The sequence below is a fragment of the Aristolochia californica genome, unplaced genomic scaffold, assembly GCF_029961685.1.
Source record: "Aristolochia californica isolate CCGP_79_NKW_82.1479 unplaced genomic scaffold, dmAriCali1.0.hap1 SCAF_3, whole genome shotgun sequence".
Lineage (NCBI taxonomy): Eukaryota > Viridiplantae > Streptophyta > Magnoliopsida > Piperales > Aristolochiaceae > Aristolochia > Aristolochia californica.
Window position 1 is genome coordinate 4860775 of NW_027181992.1, and position 19003 is coordinate 4879777.

The window sequence follows — 19003 nt, forward strand, 5'->3', positions numbered from 1 at the left end:
CATATGCATCAATTTTTTCATAACAAAACAATTGAAGTTTTATTTTTTCTCTACAAATTAAGTGAGCATTCAGATCCAAATTGCCAATAAAAAGGTGTTCTTTGCACTAAAATTGAGGATAAGGGAGGCTCATTCAAAGGAACCAACACTAGCTAACATAGTAAACAAAGGAACCACCTCTTCAATTTCAAATACAGCATATGAAAGGATAATCTTTTATAATGAGAGAGTTGCAGCCCATATGAAAGCATTTTGTTCTAAGAAGTAGGCTCATTCACTCATCTCCAGATCATAGCTTTGGATGCCAACATTCAGCTTTGTCACATGAAGGTCTCGGTGGGAATTCTGTTTTACTGAACTCTTGACGCCAAAATAGCCAAGATTCTGTGTTACATTGGTGTGACGATAATAATACAAAATCTATCTACATATATAATCATCATCTATACAAAAATGGAAAGAATTTTTTGTTTCTGCCACCCCCCTTTGCGGCTCCTGACCAGCCCGAGACTCTTTGTAGAAAACTAGAACGTCCTCGTCTGCTCAACTCCAAATTCCCATTCATTCCCAGATCCGAGCAAAAAATCTGGAATAACGGTACCTGTAAACGGTAAAAACCAATTCTGCTTCAACCAAGTATCAGGGCTGTGGCAGCATCCCGAGACTCTCCAACTTCAAGTTGGGCTGCTTCTGCGACCCTGACAGCCATGACAGATTTGTAAGTCAGTAAGTCAGCGTTGTGCATGAGCATTTGAGCTCTACTGCGTTGTGCAGTGGCCAACTCCATTGCCTTCTTTGCCGCTTGTTCAGCTTCTTGGACCCTTCGTACAGCATCCTCCTTTGCTTCACCTGCACTTACCCATTATTTGAGAGTAGTAAGTGTTTTGCACGACAGAACAAATTTAGCTTCAACTGCTTTTGTTAGTAACAATTATGCGAGAGAACGAGTGCATAATTTCGCCCACCAACCACTACTGGTTAGCACCACTTAAACCAGGACAACCCCAGAATGCATTCTATATAAAACATGGCCTACACATGTTCCATTAATCAGTTTTAATTTAAAGGCTAGGCAAGCAGTCATCACATAGCTTCAACGGTTCAGACTTGAGAACAATTCCAGACTCCCTGACCAAATAAAGTATGTCCCGAGTATGACTGGTGCAATTCAGAGAGTAAACTCACCATCAAAGAAACTCTCTGGTCTACTCCGTCCCACTTGGCTAGCCTGCCGCTTGAGAGATCTTTTCTTTCGAAAAATGGGCTTTTGAACAAGCTGTGCTCTCTTCAAAGGAGGCCCCTGATCAGAGAGGTTACATGACTTTTTAATATGGAATTTGCAAATAGATGAATTCAAAAGTCCAGAACCATAAATCAAACTCTTCAAAGGACGCCCCTGATCAGAGAGGTTACATGACTTTTTAGTATGGAATTTGAATAGATGAATTCAAATGTCAAGAACCACAAATAAAACACAAACACTGTTGCACCTGAAATACTGTATAACTCATAATTTATCACCAGTTAAAGAGTACAAGGAATCAGCCGTCACTCTATCAGTAATTACGCATACCTGCAGAATTTTGCAAATATGTGCATTGGCCACTATGGATATCTAAAATAGTAGTTAAAAAGCAACAAATGAAGCAACTCCACCAAAACTCACTAACATAAGATCCAAGAATTGAATTTTCATCAAGCTTTCACATAATAAATTACTAAAGAATTTAAAGGAGAAAAAAGACACCTATTATGGCGTTTACTGATATTTATTACTCATTAAAATTGAAAGCAATTGTTGGTATATAAATATGCCAATTAAGACATCTTCAAAACCATGGCATCCTTGCAGGTCATGAGTTTGCTGATGTTTGAATGATTTATTGATATTTTGAACTTAAAAAAAGAATACCATAAAACTAAATTCACGGCAGTAAGCAGATGGAGATATCAAAACTCTCATCTGTCACAGTCCTAGATACCACAATCATTCCTTTGGCTCTCTTTTCATATGAATTTCCAAAAGCTCTCTAAAAAAGGTAAAAGAACAACAAACTACAAGAAAAAGTGGAGAACAGAGGGCCTACAACTTCCAATTCTCAATAGTGGATTAACAATAATATCCCCTGTATAATACTGCTACAAAGTTTTAATTCCATTGAGATTTTTAACAGCGATGTGCTGGAAACTAATTGATCTCGAAATATATAGCCTACAACTTCCAATTCTCAATAGCGGATTAACAATAATATCCCCTGTAATAACCCTGCTACAAAATTTTAATTCCATTGAGATTTTCTACAGCTTTGTGTAAGAAACTAATTGATCATGAAATATAGCCTCCAGAACTGAAAAAGGATCTACCATGGACGATAAATTTTTACTCCGGCAAGTAGAATTTTAAAAACTCTTAGCTTACTGCAGCAAAACAATAAGATACAAAATCACACATCTTGATTCCATGGAATATACTACAACAGTATGCGACCAAATGGAGTTGAATTGTTGCTCACATATTAAACAACAGAAACAACCAATAATCCACGTCCAATCAGCAAGCCACAACAAATACACATGGGAAGTAAAATGGTAGAAAGTTCTTATCACAGCATTTAACAACAAAGTATATACAATGGGTTTCTCAAACAAAGAACTGCCATTATCCCAGAAAGAGAAGGAGAAGAAAAAGCACAAATGAAAGAAACATTCAAACGTTGATACATCTCTTACCTGGAAGACTCTAACCAGCGGTGTTTTCTTTTGCTTCCTTTTTTTCAACCAGTAGTCAAAAACAGCTGTTAACATTTCCCTCCTCCCTAAATCTAGACAAAGACTTATAGCTTTACTCTCTTCAGAGGCATCATCAGGACGGCTATAAGCAGCCTTCTCAAATGCATAAATTATCTTCTCAAAATTATCTTTTGAAATATGACCAGCTTCTGAATTATCACGTCCGCCAAAATTACAATTCAAATACTCAAGCCATTCTTCATCCCCAGAATCCATGTCATAGTGCAAGCTATCAGCCATTAGAGCCCTTTGGATTTCATCATCTTCCACGGAAATGTATAAGTCAGGTCGTACAAACTGGACATTATCACCATCGTCATATCCAACAACCTCACGTACTCCAGGCACTGGAATTATCCTGACAGCTGTGGCCTGCAAATTCCTTTCACAGCACTCCCTATGAAGTTCCTTAAATATCATCCAATCTTTCCTATCACAGAACTCTAACTTCCATCCATCTTCACCGGTCCACATCATGGCATGTGTAAAACGATTGCAGGTACTAGGCCTCATCTCCTGCGCCTTATGGAGGTATCTTGTTATGCCCTGTGTTTTAATTGCAAGCCACCATTCCTTAGAATCAGAACTTTCCAACATCACCTCAGCCCCACATTCCCTCCAACACCTATCCAACTGCATAACCAAAATATTGACGGCACAGCGGATTGCATCCACATTCTGCTTGAGGTCTACTAAGACTGATTTAAGCTCCTTAAGCTTCTCTGAAGGATTATACCTGACAGATTTCCGCTGCCTACCATTAGGTCTCGGAGAAGAAAATACAGAATAATCATCCCTACCATCAAACAAGTTATAATCATAGGCTGCACAAGATTTGCCAACAGAGCTGTTCGCAACTGATGGAAGCTTAATGAGCCCATTGAGGCCACTGTTAGCTAGTGAATGCCTTGGACCCCTACCAAACCTTGCCGAATTCCTCTTTTTATGTCTCCGGAACTTCACCCCATATCTATTTGGTACATTTCTGGCAATTAAATTAGTGGCTTTATTTCCATAATGTATCATATTCCTCGACCGAGAAGAATTAGTAGAAAATGCAGATACCCATTGGTGAATAGATATCTCCTTAACAAAGCGAGAATACCAATCCGTGTAGACTATGATATCCCCTCGAGTAGATTTTAACAATGACTGAACGTAATTTGCAAGTAGGCATGGAAGATGAAAGGATCTGATTAACATGTCCACATGCAAGTTCATAAAGTAGCATGGAAGAGCGGAGAAGTTCACTGAGACTGAAGGAACAAAGTGGCATGCCCCATATACCGTGCAAATTCCATAATTAGCGAAGGTATCTCTGCGAGAATCTCCACGAGGAAGATGCTGAAACATCCAAATAACGAAGTGTTATAAATCAGTTAAGCCAAATTCTTTAGCTCATATACTTTACTACAGTAATAAGAAACAAAATTTTAAAAAGTTTACGAAGATCACAAACAAACAACTCACATCTCTTGAATTACACTCGGCAGCGAAATGAATTCCATGTTGGGAGAAAACTACAGACAACGATTCTGATAGCAAAAAAGCAGTGAACTCGGCCAGTCCTAGATGCGACCTTTTCATACTCCTCAAAACTGATACGAAAAGCTTCTCAAATCTCATCAAACTACTACTAGAGAATTTTACAAAGATAACTAACGAAGCCCAACGACAAACAAAACCCCGTATGCAATTCTCCAATTTCCCGCTTTCCGTACCATGCCCCCCAAGGTCTTTCTTCCTCCGCTGCTTCCGAACAAATTGGATTCCATACATCCGGTCTTTTGATCTTCGTCTCTTTCGACTATAAACAATCCCAAACATCCTCTCATGGTTCACTTCAGCCGGCGGTACTCCCTGGACACCTTCAACAGTCTTTTCCACGCACACATCACCAGAATTGTCGACTTCAGCAAGGTTGCACTCCGCCTCAGCTATTTCCCTCTCCTGCCATCTGTTCTCCCTTTTCCAGCGGCGGAAATCCGCCGCTTCCGCACCAGGACTTCCAAGCAATTTCAGCCAATCGTCATCTTCTCCATGGGTCTTGGCGGTGTCGGACAACAGGCGCTTGCCGGAACGCAAAACTCTGACGGTATCGGCATCCGGGGACATCTTGACAGACTTAGGGACAAACACGCGGGTGGACCGCCTCGTTCCGACGGACGGCATCGTCGACGGCACGTCACCGAACGGGAAAATCCGAACCCTAGAAGCCGCAATTTTCGCCAACTCTCTTTCGTCTTTGTAGACGTTGATCCCGTAAAGCTTCAAAAACCTAATCGCAAGCGCCTCAGTCCCCACGCATCTTCACATAGTTGGAGATCGCCCGCGAAAGCATCGCCATGAAATCCGCCATCAAAGCTCCGCAGCTCCTCAACTTAAATAAGAAACAACTAAAAGACTCACTGATCAGGACCAAGAAATACCGGCAGAACCGCCATTAATACCCCAAACCTCCTCTCCTACTCTATTGGCGGATAAAGACAAGACTCAAAACACCAAGAACCAGAAAAACAGAAAACAAGAATTCGAATCCCCTCCTTGTCTTCTCGATCTTACATCCTCCCAGTCCCGGAGGAGTTCATGTCGTTCTTGTTGCAGAGAGAAAATGGAGGAAAACGGCGGGGAGTGAAGACGACGGCAGGTGGTCTAGGGTTTTATCGAGAACAGCGGGAACCTCTCACCGACTATCTCGAACCGCCGGATGGTCAACGAACGGCAGAGATCAAAAGATAAAAAAATAAAAAAATCTCGATGGCTCCAAGACCCGAAGGTGAACAGTCTCGGGCCGTGCACTCGTGTCCGCGATACTTTTGTTAGGATCTCGAGAGCCCCTTCCCAACTACCAGACTTTACAAACATGATGACTTAAATACCCCTGGTTTATTTCTCTCTTCCCACCCACGTGGCGTGAGCTGGGCAAAAGCGGAGAGGAGCATCGCCATCTCCAGTCGTACACGTCAACGAGCAACGGTGACCGGTTGCTCCACCGTTGATAAGTATGGGGACCACTGAAGCATTATTCAGACAGCAGTGATGTACTATGACGAAAGGAGGGTATTTTGGAGTTTTACCAGTGGCTTGGTAACCGACGTGGCAGAAGAATGGCGCGAAGATCTTTCCTTGGTCGAGGTGTCCACAGCTTGTAGTTTATTATATTTTACCTACCCCCGCCATCGCAGATTGCGCCTAGGTGGACGAGGTAGCCATAAATTACGAATTTACTCGAAGTGAATGCAGGGGTATGAAAGTAAATAAGTCACACGACCTACAACGGCTTCGGATTCTTCCGTTAGTGTTTTTCTACCGTGAGAAATCCGTCAGTCGGTCTGACGCCGCGGGAAGGACGATTTGGGAATCCTGAGGTTGAGAAATTAGAGGGAAACGCGTGTGGATTCAAATTACAGCTGCAGCGAGCGTGTGAAGCCACGATTAGCTTAAATGGAAGTAATGAAGTGGAGCTTCAAGAAAGGCAATTTATATTCTAATTAAATTTATAATAAATTCATTGTCACTTTTTTCTTCTTTAACATAATTAGAATAAAAAAATAAAAAATATGTCAAAAACTAATGAATGTAGGGCAATGACAAATACTATTTTGATATTTAAAAATTTATAAATATCAAATTATGTATTTATAATATGTCTTGACTATTTAAAGTTTTTATTTGTATTAAATTTATTTGATATATTAATGGAACATGTATGAAGTAAATATTACAAGAATAATCAAATAAAAATTAGATTAAGAAAGTTTCACATGGGAGACAGGAGGGCCGGGACCCATTGACCCTTTTCCTCCTCTGCTCCCCTTTGTTGCCCCTTTGTTGGTGTAAAAAAAAGGAGTTGTTACGTCCCAATTGTTATTAAAACAAAAAGTGGAAGGAGTGTTCTCTGTGGTGCATGCCAAAGAGTAACACGATTACTCAAAGGTTTGTTTGGAACTCCTAGAAAAAAACATAAGAATAATTTAATTATTATTACTTTTTAAATTAATTAGTGAAAATAAAATAATGATCAAGGCCTTGTTAGTGCGTTACTATGGATAAAAGTAACCAAAAGCAATTAGTGCCCAACATAAATAATGGGGAAAAGTAAAATACAAATTTATTTCACTTTCCCCCGTTTTAAGTGTAATGGGAGGGAAAGTGAATTAAGAGGGGTCGAGCTCTGAATTCACTTTCCCTCCCTTAATTACATCGTGCTTGGGTTGTCGGGAAGGAAAGGCTTTGTAGAACGAAGGTTTCAGAGAAAAAAAATTCTCTCTCGCTCGCGACCGACCTTCGGCGATTTCAATCGCTCTCTATTTGACCTGTCTCTGGCGCTCGACTCCCATCCTCTCGCCGTCCCCTGCACCGACAACCTTCAGCGACATCTCTCCCCTCTCTGCAAACTATCCGGCTCCTCCTTCACTCTTGACCGTCGGCAATTTCCATTGCCCCCTCTGTAACCTCTCCCCGACGCTTGACTCTCTTCCTCTCGCCGTCCCCAACACCGACGACTGTCGGTGACTTCCCCTATCTACAACCTCTCCGACTCAATTCAGAAGAAAGTAGGATAAAAATTTCTTCTTGTTCATCGATGGTTAATTGGTCTTGTAGGTCTTTGTTTAGAGCATTAACTATTAAAAATCATTATTAGTATTTTATAAAAGCAAAATATTTCATGTATGGGGATATGTCTCTAATTTGCAATAACTTGGTCCTCGCCCATGGTTGGCTTGACTGGATAGGGAATAAGGAGTTTTGCTATGGTAACTTTTGTTTACTATATAAGTACTGATGCTTCATTTGTAGTGAAAATGAGTGTGTTTGAGGTAAAGAACATTGTAAAGATAACAATGGAAGTGAGAATTAAGATAGTGATAGTAGTGATGATGTTGAGGATGATGTAAATACTCAAATAAGTACTTAGAGGGAGTCCGCAGTACAATCTGCAAGAGCATCATATTATCAAGATGTTTTAGCAATTAAGATGTGGCAAAATTATTGACTATTATGTTTTAATGCCACTAAATACTTTTTTGTGTTGTACTTTTGTATGAACAATTTTTTATATTAAAAAGGTGATTGAGTTATATTTATATTATTTTTATTTTTATTATTACAATGTTTGTGTAGTACGCTATGTAGTACGATATTTGTATAATTATTTCATATTTAGATATTACAAAATTAAAATTTAATTACAATTTTAATAATATAAAAATAAACATTTGTTTAATTATTATATTTAATATATTTTATTTATTAACTAATGTTAATTTAATTTTTTGAAAGTAAGATATATCAAAATATTTTATTTAATAAATAATCTATCTGCACTTTACATCACATTTTACATTGTGTATACTAACACAAACAAGTACTTTACACTGCACTTTCTATTGTGCACACTAACACAAACAATTATTTTATATTCCATCTCACTTATATTCACTAACTATTTTTAAATTAATAATGGTCAAATTTTTATTTTATTTTTCATGAAATTCCAAACATTCTCTTAAACTAGGCAATCAAGTTTCTATCCTTGGGTTTTTATATGTTACATGAACTAGACTAAGGGGCCTAATCTAGTTGAAGCCAATTCAAGAGCTTGCCTAGTTTGTGTTTTATAACACCCATTGTAACTTAATTCCAAATAGGATTAGTCGATTTGGTGTTGGGGCTTTTACATTGTGAGCTTAAATATAAGAGAATCAGGTGACTTGCAAGCAAAAGTCGAGGCGAGTTTTGAGTGACTCGTTTAAATAAGAATAATTCCTATCCTAACCTGACCTGACCCTATTGAATCGAAACCATGGTTTTGCGAATCGGTGGGTCTATTTGTGACTCATGCGAGTTAAACCAGATTTTAGAGGTGGCAGGTTGGTTCCCGGGGGGGGCGCGAGTCGCCTCGAAATACCCGACCCTCCCTGGGAGTGGAACTAGAACGAGTCGCGGTTTGCATTTCCAACCTATCGATTCGATTTTATGGAGGTAAAAAGCGTTGCTATGGCGGAAAAACCAGTGATTAGGGTTCCAACCCTTCTTGCCCCAGCCGTCTCCGAGCATTACCGGTGGCTTCCGCACCAATGCTTCCATTTTTGGCAACAATCTCCCCTCTTTCTCCTTGTGCCTGCCGAGTCGAATTTTCGATGGATCTCTTCTGCCAATGTCGTTTAGTCGCTGAAGACCAGATACGAGCCGTCCTCCTCCGCTAATGTCGCAAGATCTCCCCCTCCAGCCTCCATCATTTTCTTGTTCCTCTTCTCCATCTTTCAGTAGGTCATTGATTTATTGCTGGTAAACCTCCATTCTTCAGCAAGGTAAATGAAAACCACCACGTATAAAAACAAATCTAGATGAATCGGATGATTCGACTCATCTATCAACTCGTTCGATCCGACTCGGCGACTCCCGATCCGAGTCTATATAATGATCGTGACAATATCGTCGAGTCGCCAGTAGACTCGGAGAACTGGAAAACCTGATATTACATGGGAGATGATAATTTTAAACTTTGTTTTCTGGCTTCTAAGGCTCTATGCGCCTAAATCAGACGCGCATCTGGTCTCGTCAGAACCAGCAGAGAGAGGAAGGAAGGAGGCGCCACCGCCGTTGGAGAAAGAAAGTTTGAAAACCACATCGAAGGGTGGGTATACTTGTCTTAGAAAAATTATTCCGCTTGCCGTCTCCGGCTCTATTCTGTCAGAAGAGGCTTTCTCCAAGAATTACTATTCCGCTCCCAGCCGCCCCAGCCCTCGACCGCTTACGAGGCCAAATTTCTTCACGGCTCGCGCGGCAGCTGTGAGCAGCTTCTATGGGGCAAGTTGTGTGAGCTGTGACTGACCTGTGACCGATTTGCACTCGCCGTTAAAATGCCTTCCAAGGACAGAATCGCCTATTTCTATGACGGTACTTCCTCTACTCTTATCCTCTATTCATCTGAACCTTCAAGTCGATTTTTGCTCCTATGTGAGAGAGAACTTTGTCGAATCAGAAAAAATATCCTGTGCTAAATGTGGCGACGAAAGAGCAGTGCATCTCGTTAATGTTAGGGTTTTTACATTAGGATTGCTGCTAAAGTCTTTTGTAGTAAGAATTTAGTGGCGCCAAATTACTCAAAATTGGGGATTTATTTGAGTGCTTTGAGGCTTTGTTATTTGGAAAAGAGTTTCTCACAGCAGAATTCTCCGAGTTATACGTTTAACATAAGCTTTATTATCTTTTACTGTTTTTCTGTATTTTGGACCTGTTAGAGCATAAAGAATCACCAGAGAACATACTTGCCTGGACAATTGGGCATTAATAAGTTACTGCATAGAGAAACTTGAAAGAAATTTACTTCCTCATTTTTATGCCTAAGGGAGAGAAAGTGACTAGCTCACCAAAAGGGTGTGATCTCACTTCCTTGGAGGAGACTTTAAGGAAAACGAGGTGGCTTAATCTCATTCAAACTTTCCTTTGGACTTTTTTCTATGTTTTTTAGAGAAACTAGATCACTCTGGTGTGAACTTTGCTTTCTTTTTCCCCATCCACTTAGTGCACTCATGCTCTTATGGGGATATTATTATCTGCTTCCTATGTGCCTTATCTGACAGGTTTACGGGGTATTTGTTTGTGCACCAAGTCTGTCAACCACACAATGCTTTATAATATCCTTTTTCTTTAATTCTTGGCTTTTCAAGAACTTGTGTTTTTTTATTTAGTGCGTGTGTTTTCTTGCCTTAAAATTTTCAATTCTGATGCTTATTACACTGCATTTGTAAGAATCTCACAGGAGACGTGGGAAATGTCTACTTTGGTCCAAACCATCCAATGAAACCACATCGTCTTTGTATGACGCACCATCTTGTCCTTTCATACGATCTTCACAAGAAGATGGAGATATATGTAAGTTGTAAAAACATTTTCTTCCATGTTGCTATTTATTCTTTTACACTATAAAAGAGCCTGTTTCACTCAATTAACATGGTCTCTTGCTTAATCTTTTCAGCGGCCACACAAAGCATATCCTGTGGAACTGGCACAGTTTCATTCTGCTGATTATGTAGAGTTCTTGCACCGAATTACTCCTGATACTCAGAATTTATTTACAAATGAATTAGCCAAATGTATGTGCTGGTATTTGGCCTGGTTTATGTGGTACATTAGTTTTCTGTATGGTGAACCTTTTTGAGCACATTTCACTACGGTGCTTGGCCTTAAGATTATGCTTATCTTGTGTTGCCAATGCCTTGTTTTTGGTCATGGATCTCAGTTAACTCTTTTTTTTTTCCTTTCAGCATGATGGATTAAGTGGTGCTTCTGTTGCTTAACTGTTGGTTCATTATTTCTTTTGATTGGAAAAACATATAAGAATGTGAAGCATTATGCAATAGAAATTTGCTAGTTATTTTTAGATGGTGAAGTGAGAAGATACTTTCAGATGAACATATTTTGATAGTGTTATGGCAAGATAGATATTGAAAGCATTCCTGGAGTTCTACTTATTTCTTTCTGCACAAAATATAGATTGGGACGGACACTTATAATGGCCATGGAACAATATACCTTGTGCTGTCATGTTTACATAGTGAAATTTTATTTATGTTGCCTTCTGTTTACTTCATAGGAGTGTTCTGTTGTATGGCTTTCCAATTGAGTTATTTCCAGTTTCTGTCCAGCTCAGGAATTTTAGTATAGGCACTCAGGATTTATATCATTCCTACTCTTTCAGGTGCCTGCTTTTTCAGAAATTTCTTTGCTTTATCTCCTTACTATTTGCATTGGTGTTTGATCGGAGTTGGAAAAGAAACTCAAATTATCTCCCTACTGCTGCTCCTTTGAAATATAACGAGGCACTGGTCCCTGAAACTTATTTCAATTGTTCACAGAAAATTCTTCTTCAGTCAATCTGGCAGAACTGACCAGACCCCTTTTCCCTGGCCAAAATTTAAAAATCCAATTGTGCTTGTTGCTAAGCATTGTAACTCAGCTTGCTGAATGAATCTTCCGGAGACTTTTCTTGAACTTCATTTCTGTAGCTTTTCTTGAAGCTTTTATGTATTTACGATCAATTTTTTTTTTCCTTTCTGCAGATAATCTTGGCGAAGATTGTCCTGTGTTTGAAAACTTGTTTGAGTTTTGTCAGATTTATGCTGGTGGGACATTAGGTAAAACACTAACGTGCTTTTGAGCTTTTATTGATGTTTAGGTTTTTCTGAATCCATATAATATTGCAGATGCAGCACGGAGATTGAACAATCAGCTTTGTGACATTGCCATCAATTGGGCTGGTGGGCTGCATCATGCAAAAAAGTGTGCAGCATCGGGGTTTTGTTATATAAATGACTTAGTACTTGGAATTTTAGAGCTTTTAAAGTATCATGCTCGAGTTCTTTACATTGACATAGATGTGCATCATGGGGATGGAGTTGAAGAAGCCTTCTACTTCACGGACCGGTAATGGAAATTGTTGACGTTAGGTTGTTTGTTTAATACTTTGAAATGAATTATTGAAATTAAATGCTAATATATATTTTTACAGGGTGATGACCGTGAGTTTCCACAAGTATGGAGATATGTTTTTTCCTGGGACAGGTGATGTTAAGGTAATTCAGTCTGCTCCATGGATCATCATGTAGGAAACTCCATACTATCTAATTTTTCTGATTGAGCGAACCTAGCTTAATGAAGTTGTTTTGCTCTTAAGGAAACAGGAGAAAGAGAAGGAAAATATTATGCCATAAATGTCCCCCTCAAGGATGGGATAGATGATGCCAGTTTTACTCGACTTTTCAAAACTGTAAGTTATTATTTACTTTTTGCAGTCAAGTCTTTTACTCATGTTTTCTTTGAGGTTTTTCAGTTTACATTGATGATATCAGTACCCTCACTGTATTCCATCCTGTGTAGATAATTGCAAAGGTTGTTGAAACATATCTTCCAGGTGTCATTGTTCTCCAATGTGGGGCTGATTCCCTTGCTGGGGACCGCTTGGGCTGCTTCAATCTCTCCATTGATGGTACTGGTCTTTCTCAACTGAATATTCTTTTCAAACTATTGTTTTATGTAAGTTGGTGATGGGTATCTGCTGATTCTTTCTTACTCTTAACAGGACATGCGGAATGTGTAAGATTTGTGAAGAAATTTAATTTGCCTCTATTGGTGAGTTTACGATCTTTTAATCTCCAGATTTGATTGACTAGGACATTAATGCAAAGTAAAAATGTCAGAGGGGTGTTCTGTTAATTTGTTGCTCGCATAGTTTGCGATGTGAGAAGCCATTCCTGTCATATCACATATGAAGCAATTTTTTTTTTGAAATGTGGTGTATAAACTATTAAAAGATAGAGTAAAGTACAAACAAACCTAGCTAGGCGGGTCTTCCTCCACAACAAGGTGTTGGAGCAAAATACCCTATCTTAGCATGAATGTTTGCCAAATGATTGGCAAAATGAGGAATGTGTTTCCAATTACAATTTAAAGAAGAAATTAAGTTACAAATCTCTGAATACATGTCCCAATGACGCCATGGAGATCTGATAGTCTTTGCACACCAGTCAATGACCGTCTTTGAGTCCCTTTCAATGTAGAGGGGGCCCGTGAGCCGGCTTGTAAATACTTGAATTCCGTTAAGCAATCCAGAGAGTTCTGTTGTAGTGGAGTCAGAAACTCCAAGTGGCCCCGCGAAGGAGAAGAGGAGATAGCCAATATTAATTTCAGATATGAAGCAATATTACCTACTCAGCCACCCAAAAATGCTGTGTTTGTTACATATTAACCAGTTCAGCAAACCTGATCTCCACATTTGTGGCAAACCATGGTGGCAAGGGTTTCTAAATCAATGGCCTGAATCAGTGAGTATGTTTTCAGATAGTGTCATTCAGTGAATATTAACCAGTAATTTTGTCTTCTTAGGTAACTGGAGGTGGTGGTTACACCAAAGAAAATGTTGCTCGTTGCTGGACTGTTGAAACTGGAGTTCTTTTGGACACAGAACTTTCAAATGGTACGTCACTTAATAAGGCTTCACATTTCTTTTCATCTGACGGGTTCTCTTGGTGCTGGGATTTGGACTCACCACTGACTACTTCTGTGTGCTCTAAATTAAAGCAGTAAATTTTTGGGTCAATTAAAATAATTTCTTCCTGGGCAAGATGGATTGTCCCAAGAGTGGGACTATCCATGAAACTTCTAAGTGAAATGGTTACCGCAAATCTGGCAGACCTGTGGGTTGATAAGTTGACTGCAGGCAAGTGTAACTGTTCACTTGTTTGACTAAGTATCGCATGCATAGTTAAGGTCATCTTGAGGCTGATGGTGTTATCTGTGTCCTTTTGAACTATCCATAACTACTGTAAAGAAAATCCTGAGACTTAGGGATAGTTTCTTTTTTGGCATAATTGCAAGCTTAGCTTTCACTCTCAACACATCTTTCTTATTATTCTCGATGTTGATGTATTTTTTCTGATAATTGTTTTATGCAAAAAAAATATTCTGACTTCTAAATGATTAAAAGCTTGTGAGTTGGTCATTCTTGACGATTGAAATGATTTATCTTTCAAAATGTCAGTCTCACCTGCTCTTTAATCTCACACTGATTGGTTTGATATGCTTTCTGGTTAGACTCCTGATGTGGATGAAAGTATGGGTGGCACTGAGCCAAGCTGGCTCTCTCAAGCGGCTCGGTCCTGACCTGAGCTCGAGCCATGAGCCAAACTCATTAGCCAGAAGGAGTCAAATGCAGGCCTTGCTTAGCTTGGCTTGATGGCTCATGAGCCAATTCGAAATAATGTTTTTTTTTATATGAAAATGCCATTTTATATAAGAGGCAAATTTAAGAGTTCAAACCGAAATTGACCTTGAGCCTTTGGAATTATGCTTGAGCCACTCTTGAGCTTGATCTCAAGTATGAGTCAAGCCTCAGCTTGAGCCTAGTTGTTACGGCTTGAGCTCACTCCTGCAAAAAGATTGCTGGGCTCAACCCTTTTCCTTCCCTAGACGAAAGGAAGTTAGCACAGTTTAAGGCACTTATTTTGGTGTGGAAAGGGGGAGAATATGTGCTAAGTTTCTGTGTTGCATGGAAAGCTGAAGCCTGATGCTGTTGTAGATCATATTGCATGTAATACATATATATGTAGACATGCATACATATCCTTTGTTTACATAACTAAGGATGCTCCATTAGTTAAAACTAGAGCGTTTTTCTGAATACACCTAATTTCCTGTCATCTGTATACTGATCTGCATTTTCTCCATCTTACATTTACTTCTGAATTTTTCTTTCTCCAATTTATGTGGTTCTTGACTATTTCAGAACATTTCTCATTATGATGGTTTGGGAAGTGAATTTCAATTTGTGAGTCTATTTCTTGCAGAAATACCAGATAATGAGTATATAAAATACTTTGGCCCTGAATTCTCCTTGAAGATTAAGAATGGAAATATTGTAAGTAATTTCTTGTTCTCTCTCTATTTCTATATTCTTGGAAAAAATATCCTTTCAGTCCTACGCTTGTCAAGGCAGACATCACACCCCCCATGGAGATTAGTGCATGTTTTTTATGAAACTTTTGATATTTGTAATTGCTTGGATGTTATATGGCAAAGAACTCCTTGATCAGGCAATCTTGTGGCTGGCTCCTAAGGGAGCCTCTTGCTAATCTCTTCTTGTAGGAAGCTCCTTTTCCCCTTTATTGTAGGATTTTCTTACTTTCCCCCAAGAAGGAAAAAAAAAAAAAAAAAAGCTGCCAACTTGATTACGGGTCACCTGCCAACTTGAGTTCAAGCTTTCTATGCAATGAACGTTTGTGTTGGTCTTCAGAGAGCAGTTCTTTGAATTTCTTTTAATAATATATGCTTCCATGTTTCTATAGTAATCCTTTGATCAATGGGCAGGAGAACTTGAATAGCAAGTCATATCTTGGCACAATCAAGATGCAAGTGTTTGAAAGTTTAAGATGCATCCAACATGCTCCCGGCGTACAGATGCAAGAGGTAAAATTAGGCACAGCTAGAGCACTCGGTTATTTTTTGTGATGGTGCCTGCATGTAGGTGATTACTAGTTTCCATATACTGGTTATAAGCCGAAATTTGCTACCGTCCTTCTTTCTCAATAGCAGGAAGATGGAAAGGTGAGAATGCCAAACAACACGTAGAGAATAATACATTCTGTTCCACTGTTAGACCATGTCTGTAACTTATTGCAGGTTCCTCCTGATTTTTACATCCCAGACTTTGACGAAGATGAGACTAATCCTGATGAACGTATTGACCGTAAGTTTGAGATACCTTACTTCATTGTATCCATTTTGGAATTTGTGTTTTTAGATCCTGAAACTTATCCACTATTGGGATTGAGCTGCATAGGGGGTTTCAAGTGTCGTGAGGTTTGGAGTTCCAAGTCTTTCTACGTAGAGAAAAAAATGGGTGTAGCATGCATATATAATCAAATAAAAATCTATTAATATGAATAATATTTTTTTCAGAGCATACTCAAGACAAGCAGATCCAACGGGATGATGAATATTATGATGGGGACAATGACAACGATCATAACATGGACGATGCCCTGTAAAATTTTCGGATCTGATTGTTTCTGCCAGCCGAAAGACGGTGTCTGTGAGCCATTATTTTTCTTGACATTATCTGATATAAGGAAATTGTCTGAATTATATACATCCCATATTCCCTTCTGGTTTAAGTTCTTATTCTCTGGATTCCGCTGAGTAGATCCCGTCTTGTATATTATCACATGTAGTTTGAGATTGAGAGCTTACTGTATGGATAATTTGGTGCAACTAAGAACAACTACCACCCGCAGAGTTTAATCTATAAACATCAAGTTGAAAAACTAGAAAGATGTTTCAAATACTCTTGCTCTAAAGAATCTAAGCTAGCATAATAAAGCATGACGAGAAAACTATTATAGTGTGAAACAGAGTTAGGAGGTTTCATTACTCGTTTAACGTATTAACGATATTGGTTCCCAATGCCCGCTAGGAGGCATTATATATAACAAAATCAAGTCGTCATATAGTAGGATTGATCTATAAATTGGTGCATGTTATCCACTGCAAATCAACAAAATAGATGGATAATAAAGCAAGAACTTGATCTGAGTTCACTTCATTATACCATTGATCAAAGGATATTGCCCAAACTGCATCATTTTTACTTGTGCCGCTCCAGAAAGACATTGATTACAGAGAATCATAAGCAGAATACCTGCAATGAGATCCTCTCTCTTTTCCCTAACACTAGTTCTAGTTTTCATGTTTTAATAGCCGTCTCACCTGCTATAACTAATGTTATATACCTGTTCAAATCCTTGAGGTCCTCCGTAATAAGGATCTGGCACTTCATTTTCTTTGTGTTTCTTACAGTGGGAGTACAAATTTCACCTGCATCATATAAACTTTTATGTTTGTACCAGATACAACAGCTGATTGCATTTAACCAGAGAAAATATTGTGCTTTCCATCTATGCATGTGCTCCTGCTGTACAAAGTGCAGTTATTTCACTTTGCAAGTAAGAGAAACGGAATTTACCTTTTCATAGGGCATCTCCAGGGAGGGAAGCCTTGTCTTTCCAATGACTGTAAGCATCAAATATATCAGCTCTACAGAATTAACAGTCAGAGGTTAAACTAATACACCTGGCTACACGTCTAACCCACAAAAAAATGTTGGTAACCCCTCATACACCTTGCGTTATTTTCAAGAGCAGGCAGCATAGAATTGACTTGAGCAAATCCAAGAAAAGATATACCCAAACAAAACAAAAATGCCCTAGAGTACCAAGTACCTCTGTTCTGCTTGTCCATTGCAGGAATGAGTTCAAAATCAATGAAATCTGACAGTTTAATAGGTCTAGAAATGGAAGTTAACTCGATCCCACGCTTTTTCGCTGCATCTCTCATCCATGAGTCTGCTGGGTTACCCTTTTTAAAAGAGGAGCTTCACATGTCAATAGCTTGAAAATAGGATTCAGATTTGAACTGACAAAAATTTTAATGCAAGTCCAAATTTCCCATGATATGCTTGAAGTTAATGCTATTCACATATCTCCACAATATGAATCAAATTTAAATTTAAAGAAGGTATACCGAAAAATTCGGAAAAGTATTGGATCTTCGATGACCTCAAATCTAACAGTAGGTCATGAGAAATTGGCTCATACACCTTAGCTCCTGCAATTGAAACAAGTGAAACAGAAGGACTTCTTTTATCGGCTGAACAAGCATAGCTCCTTCAATTAAGTACTGTTTTGGCAGTTAGGTACCTCTTCAGAAACTCGACTCTTTGAGATAAATCTGACTTAATAATTTCGCTCAATGATCACATGGCTCAATAATCTTCAGATTGAGAAGAGGATTAACGACTGCTTTGTGGTTAAAGCCGCCCATCTTATGAACTAAACCTTGATTGGCTCGAACTTTGCATGACGAGACAATCCTAACCCACTAATCGAGTCGAATATGTTTGAAAAGAGACAGTCATCCCCATTCAAGAGCCATGGATACGTTGTGTAACTAGAACAGTTTTTGAGCGGTGTAATTCCAAGAACGAGGACGAGAACGGTATTCTATAATGACCACACTAGCTCGGAATGGCAGGCTTTCTACATTGGTAGACTTTAAGGGAGACAGTTTGGATCAGACAATGAAACCAGTAGAACTCATTCTATGTTTTGGTTGGGTCAACCTGGGTGCGAGTAACATCACGCTCCATTTCTCTTATTCTTGCCAAGTCAAAACTTTCTGCTGTGGGAAGACAATGCGATTCTGCATTCTGTTTGGAATACAAGTTGAAATGACAAGAGCATTGCTCAGTTCATACCTCATGATAATCGATCGTACCCGCGGAATCGATCATGAACTTGGATTCCAGTCCTTTCTCGCCCACAATCCCTCCAAACACACCCTCAGCAGCGGGGCTCCGACATATATTACCTGAAAAGATAAAGCATAAAGGTTCTCTGAATCCCAAAATAAGACAAAAAAACTAGCCAATTCGCAGAGAACTCTCAAAGAAGTGTACTTGCCAAGACAGACAAAGAGCACAGAAAAGGGCTTCGCCGGAGATGAGGTTGTCGAAGCCATGGATGCCGCAACTTTTATTGGGGAAGGAGTCCTGATAATCGACTTAAAGGACGGTAGAGACGGCAAGATGATGCAGTAACACGGGCAGCTTTGGAACAGCAACGGGTTTCAGAAAAGGAAGGGAGGAAGATCCATG

The 19003-nt window shown here is 39.2% G+C and overlaps 3 protein-coding genes across 8 annotated transcripts; 1 reads left to right on the forward strand and 2 right to left on the reverse strand.

Annotated features, from left to right (window-relative positions):
- Positions 1-333: 333 nt before the first annotated feature.
- On the reverse strand, positions 334-5500 carry LOC137959879 (uncharacterized). 3 transcript variants are annotated; one of them, XM_068807283.1, is made up of 4 exons: positions 4261-5500; positions 2731-4134; positions 1186-1300; positions 334-849 (listed from the first exon to the last, which is right to left on the reverse strand). In XM_068807283.1, exons 1-4 carry the CDS (start codon positions 4960-4962, stop codon positions 629-631), a joined length of 2442 nt encoding a protein of 813 aa, XP_068663384.1. In that variant the 5' UTR covers positions 4963-5500; the 3' UTR covers positions 334-628. The 3 variants fall into 3 exon arrangements, with proteins under 3 accessions (XP_068663384.1, XP_068663385.1, XP_068663386.1); XM_068807285.1 differs by lacking the exons at positions 334-849; positions 1186-1300 and adding exons at positions 1376-1396; positions 1491-1573; XM_068807284.1 differs by lacking the exons at positions 334-849; positions 1186-1300 and adding an exon at positions 1312-1573.
- Positions 5501-9184: 3684 nt separating this feature from the next.
- Positions 9185-16466, forward strand: LOC137958511 (histone deacetylase 9). 3 transcript variants are annotated; one of them, XM_068805568.1, is made up of 14 exons: positions 9185-9693; positions 10549-10671; positions 10775-10892; positions 11859-11933; positions 12003-12222; positions 12308-12371; positions 12473-12565; positions 12676-12784; positions 12878-12927; positions 13681-13771; positions 15141-15211; positions 15661-15759; positions 15973-16039; positions 16252-16466. In XM_068805568.1, exons 1-14 carry the CDS (start codon positions 9688-9690, stop codon positions 16338-16340), a joined length of 1275 nt encoding a protein of 424 aa, XP_068661669.1. In that variant the 5' UTR covers positions 9185-9687; the 3' UTR covers positions 16341-16466. The 3 variants fall into 3 exon arrangements, with proteins under 3 accessions (XP_068661669.1, XP_068661668.1, XP_068661667.1); XM_068805567.1 differs by having other exon boundaries at positions 10559-10671; positions 11859-11921; XM_068805566.1 differs by having other exon boundaries at positions 9186-9693; positions 10559-10671.
- Positions 16467-17050: 584 nt separating this feature from the next.
- Positions 17051-18993, reverse strand: LOC137958418 (uncharacterized). 2 transcript variants are annotated; one of them, XM_068805421.1, is made up of 5 exons: positions 18810-18993; positions 18605-18717; positions 17571-17706; positions 17315-17361; positions 17051-17166 (listed from the first exon to the last, which is right to left on the reverse strand). In XM_068805421.1, exons 1-5 carry the CDS (start codon positions 18865-18867, stop codon positions 17143-17145), a joined length of 378 nt encoding a protein of 125 aa, XP_068661522.1. In that variant the 5' UTR covers positions 18868-18993; the 3' UTR covers positions 17051-17142. The 2 variants fall into 2 exon arrangements, with proteins under 2 accessions (XP_068661522.1, XP_068661520.1); XM_068805419.1 differs by having other exon boundaries at positions 17315-17385.
- Positions 18994-19003: the final 10 nt, after the last annotated feature.